Here is an 8,640-nt window from a genome sequence, read left to right as displayed (position 1 = left end):
GTCTAGTACTTTAGCACATAGAACACGTTCTTGGGTATTTAGGCAATAACCTATCTTTGGTGCTCCAGAGCCATGCCAGAAGTAAGACGATGAGTGAATTTGGTATAGTTCAGCCACTGTGAAAGGCAGATTCTTGAAGTTGAAATACTTTTTTGATTTAGGCAATGAGTTTTTTTGTTTCACAGCTCATTGTAGAGTGATGCTTTAACGGGCCAAAGTTCTTCGCTTCCTCAACAAAGTGCACCAGCATGTGGTGTTTTGGCATGAGATTTGGCTCACCATAGCATTCAACATACAATTTACTATGTTCTGCAATTGCGGATTCAAGATCGCTAATGCAGTCAATAGACAGCACAGGTGACCAGCACACCTGTACAATTTGGCACAGAAGCACAAGGCAACTCAGAAACTTGTTATTTGGCACAAGGTCATTCACAATGAATTGGAGGTGCAGTAGCAGCACGAACGTTGCACTGGCTGAGCTCACAAGCTTGAGGTCTACCTCTAACAACCGTGGGTAATCGCTGCAACTGATGCTACGATGAAATTGGAAAGTCTGAAGGCAATTATTCAAGGTACGACGGGAAAAATATGCTGCATTTCTCACACAGTGCCTTAGGAACAGAGAAATTTCTTTTGGAGCAACACCTTCCAGCAGCACATGCATAGGGTCAAATAAAACATCAGTTACTAGTGAAAAGTTACTGAACTTTGTCAGCACTGACTCACCATTAAACCAAAAAGCTGAAGAGAGTGCTTTACGTTCTTTCTCTGTTTGTGTATTATTCAATTGTTCCACCTGTGTTGCAATTTCCTCATCAGTCCTGGGTGGACACTGCGTGTGATACTGACATTGACTAATGTCAGCAGATGGAATTTTGCACCTCCGACAGGCAAATTGTACATTAGGTCCGAAAGATTCCTTGAAACCTCCAATGTTGTGACTTGCTAGGCTACCTCCCATAAAGGCTACAATGCTTCCTCTGTACATTACTGTCCCATTAATAGTGCTGATAGGAACACCATCAGAGGCCATCTCATTCACACTATCTATTGTATCTCTAAGGAGAGTAGTCTTTGCTTCCGTGCCTTTCAAGCTTTTCGAGTGCCCAATACCTACAAGAAAGATATTGGATGACTGGGACCGCACGTATGGTGGCATGTTGGCAAATATAATATAGAACACTGTAAGTTTGCCACGGTTCCCCCTCTTCATCCCGAGGGCATTCGCAATTTCGATGTCGTCACAGTATAGTATCATACTGAGGAAACAATTTTCGTCGTTTCCAACAGCTGGATGGTAACGCATGCGTGCTCCATCGTGAAGATCATGGAGTTTGCCGAATGAGCCTTTCTTCACTTTGGTAGAAAGCCAATGATGCACCTCTGGGTGTTTGAGTATATTTTCAAGCAAGCTTTTCAGCGGAATATAGTAGGCACTCTTCCCGTCAGGTAGCGCTACTTGCACTGGCGGAACATAAATTCCTAGTTTCGCACAGTCTGCCTTGCGCAACTTGTCGCTCTGTAGCTGTGACAAGTCACATGGTATGCTATTCCTCTCAATAATTTTCGTGAAACATTCTACGACTGAGTTGATCCCTTTTTTTGATGAGCGGTGTTGGGATTCCAGTATGCGACAGAGGTCACGAATAATGGCAAGGTCATCAGTATCATAAATGCTCTCAAGAATATGATGAGTTTCAGATTCTGTTGCTTCATCACTGTAATCGAGATCTGGAACTTCATTTGACCCCCTGTTTTCCAGTGGCTGTGGTTCTTCGTTGCACGTGTTACAGAACATAACATGCCCTTTGTATCGCTTTCTATATCGAATCCTTGTTCCACAATGTGGACAGGATAAACAGGGACGTTTATCGCCTGAACAGGCTTTTATGTGAACTTTAAATCTTTGGAAATTCACTGTTGTCAAGCCACAGTTAGCACATACATGAGGAACTTTTTCCTTTGCTCTGTCTTCGTAACAGTCAGTGGGTGCATGGCTAGCAGTTGAAGCAGCCGATGTTGTTGGGTGCATTTGGTCTGGTTGAAGTGGTCCTGTGCTCAGAGTCTGTGATTCTGTACCTGAGTCATTTTCCTCCAGTATCTGATACTCGCAGCCTACGTGTTAAGAAAATACCACTTAATAATTAATGATCACGAAAAAAAAATGGAATAGACGTAGTTGCCTAATGATTTACAATACAATCAATAGGATGTAGAAAAATGAACCATTTCATAAGTAGTTTTTTTTTATTTACACCCTATGGTAAAATATGCAGAAGTGCATTGTGCAATATATGAGGGCAATGGAGGGTATGTGTTGCACGCAAATAAAAACACAATGCTGTAGTGAAGACAGAGTACTTTAAAAAACAGCCTTCACATTTTTAGAACACTTAAAAGTACAGGGGGTTCATTGACATCTTTTGAACTCACCAGAAATATCGGAGAGGTACAAAATGTGTTCCCCGCAGGGGGCACCGGCTTCGGCTGGTGTTTGGTGAGTGGCGCCACCACGGACCCCAGCCCCCAGTCCTAAGGTGTTATCCGTACCGTGCCGAGGGGATTTAAGGTGAAGGGTAGAAACCTTGAACGGTGGCAGTCGGGGACTTGGTCAAGCCCCGGCTGATGGGTTGTCAAACTCCGGGACCTTCCCGTATGTATGAGTATGAAATACGGGTGACGTTTTTGGAATACTCATTGATCAAACCTACATGGGTAAATATTCTTCTTCTACTGAGATCGTGGCCGCAAAGCGTCCACGGACCGAAGCCTTAAGGACTGTAACAAAACAGTTCACTTCAAAATACATTGTACTTTCTTCTTCAGATACAGAGAAAGAGAAAAGCACACCACTGGGAAAGATGTCACCCTTTTTCATTGAGAAAGCGGTGGCATCACTGTCTAAGTACATAACTGAAATCAAACGCATCAGATCTGGCGACCTTCTCGTAAAATGCACCAATGAAATAGACTGTGAACGCATTCTAAACACACATGAGATGATGGGTAAAAAGATTTCAGCTTCCTTGCACAAAACACTGAACACTTGCAGGGGCGTCATCGCAGTATCAGAACTGATTGACGTGCCTGTGGAAGAAATCCTAGAAAACTTGAAGGACCAGGATGTCATTGATGTACGCAAAATCAAAATCCGTAAAAATGGGGAGTACATCACCACACGAAATATAGTACTGACTTTTGACAGGCCCACACTTCCAACAAAACTAAAAGTAGGCTACCTGTCAGCAGATGTCCGACCTTACATACCGAACCCGTTGCGCTGTTTTCGGTGCAACAGGTTTGGACATGCTGCAGACGGGTGCCGTGGCTCTGCCTGTTGTGCACGATGTGGAAAGTCTGACCATGAGACTAAAGAATGCAAAGGGCCAGACTGCTGTGTCAACTGTTCTTCCAACCACCCATCCTACTCGAGGTCCTGTACAAAGTGGAAATATGAAAAGGAAGTCCTGCACGTTAAGGTTACACAGAACATCAGTTACCCAGAAGCAAGGAAAAAAGTAGCTCCCATCTTTTTCGAAAAATCCTTTGCCACAGCCGTAAAACAGAAAGTGAAACTAGTAACACAGTACACACAGACCGAGCAATCACTGCTGATAGAGACAACCACAAAAGATGTCCAGGGAGGTGCACGTCCACCTCCAGTCCCCGAAACTCCAGTGGCGTCCCTAACACCGACGCCACTTCTGTCCTCACAGTCCACGGAGACCACATCCATGAACTGCGAGGACGAGACGAGCTCTGAGCGCTCCTTCGCGAGCACGAGCTCCCAAGTCCTCCAAAAGAATAGAGCTAGTCTGTCGGGGAGTGGGTCACTCCCTGACATATCTGACAAGGAGCTTGCGGCTGCGCGGAAGAAACCCACAAGGCCGCGGGTCACACCTCCAACAAAAAATAGGTGATGAAAGCTTTTCAAAGTCGGCAAAAGTTTCTGACACACTTACTACTACTTCTTAGTACTGCAACTATTATGCAGCACACGATCCTCCAATGGAATTGTCGTGGGTTCCTTTCTAACTTAGATGATGTGAACGATCTCTTCGAGACGTATAATGCTACATGTTTTTGTCTTCAGGAAACATATTTGAACAACCAAACACAAAATCCACTGCGTAGACACAACATATTTCGAACAGATCGAAGTGACGCCACCCGAGCATCTGGTGGTGTAGCGATCATCACACGACGATCTCTCCCAACAAAAGCAATTCACCTAGTTACAGACTTGGAAGCTGTAGCTGTGCAGGTGTGTTTAGACAGGATCGTCACCGTCTGCTCGGTATACTTGCCGCCATCAGACACTATTACACAAAAAGAATTAGAAGATTTATGCAGCCAACTTCCAAGTCCTTTTATAGTTCTAGGTGACTTTAATGCTCATAATCCACTTTGGGGCAGTACAAGAACTGGCACTCGAGGGAAAATGTTAGAGACATTTTTATTATCAACATCCATCTGTCTTTTAAACACAGGGGCACCTACATACATACATTCTTCAAGTCAGACTCTCTCAGCCTTAGACCTGTCTTTTTGCAGTCCATCCTTGTTTCAGGAGATAGAATGGACTGTAAAACAAAACCCACTTGGAAGTGACCACTTCCCAGTGGTGTTAAAATACCTTACTCTAGTCGACACTCTGACGACACGCCCTCCCAGGTGGAAATTTGAAATAGCCGACTGGAATCAGTTTTCTGAAAAATGTGACCTCTCTCTGATTCCTATTGATACGGTGACGATCGAGGAAGCTAGCAATCTTATTAGTAACATCATCCTCGATGCAGCAACACAATTCATTCCCCAGGCTTCTGGTCGTCTCCCAAAGCGACCTAAACCCTGGTGGAACAGTGAATGCGAGGAAACTCGCAAACTGCAAAATCGGGCATGGGGCACATTTCGGAGGTACCCCACATCACAAAATCTCCTACTTTTTAAAAAGGCAAGAGCAAAGGCCAGGTGGACACGCAAACAAGCTAAGCGGTCCTCTTGGCACGCCTTTGTATCGTCTCTGTCTTGTAACACCCCATCCAAAGTGGTATGGGACAGACTTCGCAAAATCAGAGGAGAACACATCAGTCATTCCGTCCCTCTTTTAGAAGTTAACGGTCAGGTATGTGAAAGCCTAGAAGAGCAGGCGAATGCGCTTGGGGAGCATTTCCAAAGAATTTCTGACTCATCTCATTATAGTAAAAAGTTTCTTAAGATCAAAGACACTGCAGAAAAGAAGACAATTCGAATGAGTGGCGGGGACGACCATGGATATAATCAGCCGTTTACTATGATAGAGCTGCAGAGGTCATTATCTTCAGCAAAGGCTACCTCACCTGGTCCAGACCGAGTGACATATTCCATGCTTCAGCACTTGTCCGAAACATCGAAAGAATGCTTGCTTCTTTTCTTCAACCGAATCTGGGCAGACAGCACATTACCATCCACATGGAAAACTGCCACCGTTGTTCCACTGTTAAAACCTGGAAAAGACCCTTCAAATCCAACTAGCTATCGACCTATCGCTCTCACAAGCTGCATCGGCAAAACATTTGAGCGTATGGTCAATGGTCGGCTCGTCCATTTTCTAGAGGAAAACAAATGTCTCTCTGAACTTCAGTGTGGTTTTCGTGCCGGGCGGTCCACAACGGACCACCTGGTTCGAGTAGAAACAATGATACGTGAAGCTTTTGTCCGAAGACAACACTGCCTCTCTGTTTTCTTTGATCTTGAGAAGGCATACGATACCGCTTGGCGGTATGGTATCCTACAAGATCTGTACTCTTTTGGGATCAGGGGGCGCATACTCAGGTGCGTCATGAACTTCCTACAAAACAGGACATTCCAAGTACGACTTGGAACGACGCTATCTCGTGTTCTGGTTCAAGAGAATGGAGTGCCACAGGGATCCGTCCTGAGTGTTACTCTCTTCCTTGTGAAAATCAATTCAGTAGCCAATGTAATTCCTCGCTCCATGTCATGCTCCTTATACGTAGATGACATTCAAATATCATATTCTTCTACAAATCTAGCAATATGCGAGCGTCAGATGCAGCTAGCTCTAAACAAGCTTACCACATGGTCCCTCGAAAATGGGTTTAAGTTCTCGCACGAGAAAACTGTCTGTGTTCACTTCTCTAGGGTCAGAGGAATGCTTCCTTCACCTACTCTTAAGCTGAATGGGCAGGACCTCACTGTTAAGAGTGAGCACAAATTTCTTGGGGTCACGTTTGATAGCAAACTTACTTTCCTACCGCACATTAAGAGCCTTAAAACTAAATGCATCAAGTCCCTAAGCCTCTTAAAGGTGCTGTCACACAGATCCTGGGGCGCAGATCGTGACACGCTGCATAGAATTTACATTTCGACAGTGAGGTCAAGATTGGACTATGGGTGCATTGTCTATGGATCTGCCCGCGAATCTGCTCTCAAGATTTTGAACCCAGTTCACCACCAGGGGTTGCGTTTAATAACTGGTGCCTTTCGTACATCACCAGTTGAGAGTCTATATGTCGAATCCAAGGAGTGGTCGTTGGAGAGACGTAGGTTCTACCTCTCAGCATCATATGCGCTTAGAGTGAAAGGCTATCCGGAACATCCTGCACTCCAGTCTGTGAGGGAGACACGGTTTAAACAGTTCTTTCTCAGCAAACCCACAGTTATACCTCCTTTTAGTATGCGTGTGCTACAGGGAATCGAAACGTATGAGTTCATTGAGTATGACACCCCAATTTTGCAAGCGTGTGTGGGAGCCCCGCCGTGGGACGTACTTCCAGAATGCAATTACTCTTTAGCTAAATATAACAAACATGGCACTCCACCATGTGTGCTCCAGCAAGAATTCAGTTATGTAGCCGAAAGCTTTGGAGATCACACTGCCTTTTATACCGATGGGTCAAAGACACACACATCCGTTTCTTGTGCAATGGTTACTGAATCTTGCACGAAGTCACAGCGGCTTCCAAACTCTGCATCAGTTTTTACTGCAGAGCTATATGCAATAATCATGGCGCTTAGCTTCATCTTAGACCGTGAGATCAAGTATTCGATCATCTACAGCGATTCACTGAGTTCTCTTAAAGGCATCTGTACGATACAGAAACAGAAAAATCACCTTGTATTAAGGGCCCGATATCTTGCGACCAAGGTAATCAAAAAAGGTCTCTGTTTAGGTTTTTGCTGGGTGCCCAGCCACGTTGGGATACCCGGCAATGAACTCGCAGATGCAGCAGCTGCAGCTGCACTCTCTTCTGAAGTGAGCCTTTTGGAGTGTCCCTCTCAAGACCTTAGGTCAGTCCTGAGGAGGAAAATTAATGTGAAATGGCAACGAGAGTGGGCTACACGAGAAAACAACAAGCTTTGGCTGTCAAAAAACACAATTTTGGGAAGCATACCGAGATTTAAAAATCGTCTCCATTCAGTAGTTTTTAGTCGTTTACGCATTGGTCACACGCACCTCACACATGGTTTTTTACTGCGCCGGGAGGAACCACCGGAATGTACGCAGTGCGGGGAGCAGCTGTCTGTGCTGCACATCCTAATCACGTGTCCTGCACATGAACCTCATCGTCACTATCACTTTAAAGAGCTTTACAAATATCAGTTGCCACTTCACCCAGCCTTGTTGTTGGGTGATGAGCCTCTTTTACCCTTCATGAGAGTTTTTAACTATTTTAAAGATATTGGCTATTTAAATACAATATAGTTTTACCCAGCTCTGCTCATGTATCTTGTTTTACTGTCTAAACCTTTCTAAAACTATGGTTTTAGTTTAATCTTGCTGCTTTTACATAGTCACCAACCATCCCCATTGTCTTTTCACCATAGCTTTGGCGCACTATGACCTTAGTTGTCCGTGCGCCATAAAAACCTGAATCATCATCATCATCACAAAATGTGTTGTGCGCCCTCATCTTGTGTGGCATCCACAGCCATGCATTGCGATGTGTCGATGGGCGTGGAATGTGACGTATCTGATAAAATATCAAAGCATGGACATATGCAGATTATTTAGCGGTAGGAGTGATAGGGCACAGCATAGATAAGGATCTTGTTGTGTAACAGCTATATGTACTACATGAGTGGACAAAGAAATTATTCTGCAACTTTCAATTTGCTCGTGCTAAACTCCCAGCTGATCCTATGCAAAAAATAAATGAAAAAGAGCCCAGGTTTCGATAAGAGAGAATTCATGGGGATCATTATTTCTTTGGTCGTATGAATGGACAACCGACGTTCTCCTCCCATCTAAAGTTGAGCAGAGTTGATACAACGCTCGCTTTCCGCATGCCACGAAACACCTCTCGTCAAGATGCTGCATTAATCCACCGAATACGACTCGATGTGGCCTTTACAGCTCAGTGGCGTTATAACTTGAGACAAGTTGACTCTCCCACCTGCTGCCACTGTGGTGCTCTTGAGGATCTGGAGCACATTCTTCTTCATTCTCTTCTCACTACCAACCTTCCCGAACCGCACTCTCCGAGTCTCTTCGTCAGCTGGACTCTCGCCCCTTCTCTTATCGAAATTGCTTGGTCCCTGGCCCTATCCAGCCCAGCAACGATCTGTGCTCAAAGCTCTTTTCCATTTTTGGACACCATCGGACTTGGATCGTTATTGTGAGGGGGCTCTGTA

General features: G+C 44.8%; 1 protein-coding gene across 1 annotated transcript; it reads left to right on the top strand.

Annotated features, from left to right (window-relative positions):
• The first annotated feature begins 2,864 nt into the window (after positions 1–2,864).
• Positions 2,865–3,923, top strand: LOC135376016 (uncharacterized). Its single transcript, XM_064608630.1, has one exon. It carries the CDS (start codon positions 2,865–2,867, stop codon positions 3,921–3,923), a length of 1,059 nt encoding a protein of 352 aa, XP_064464700.1.
• Positions 3,924–8,640: the final 4,717 nt, after the last annotated feature.

This window comes from Ornithodoros turicata, unplaced genomic scaffold (genome assembly GCF_037126465.1).
Source record: "Ornithodoros turicata isolate Travis unplaced genomic scaffold, ASM3712646v1 ctg00000969.1, whole genome shotgun sequence".
NCBI lineage: Eukaryota > Metazoa > Arthropoda > Arachnida > Ixodida > Argasidae > Ornithodoros > Ornithodoros turicata.
The sequence above is the reverse complement of the archived record's forward strand: the minus strand, read 5'-3'. Positions and strand labels throughout refer to the sequence as shown.

Excerpts from the sequence above, each read along its gene's own strand:
- LOC135376016 (XM_064608630.1), top strand. The coding sequence starts at position 2,865 with ATGTCACCCTTTTTCATTGAGAAAGCGGTGGCATCACTGTCTAAGTAC.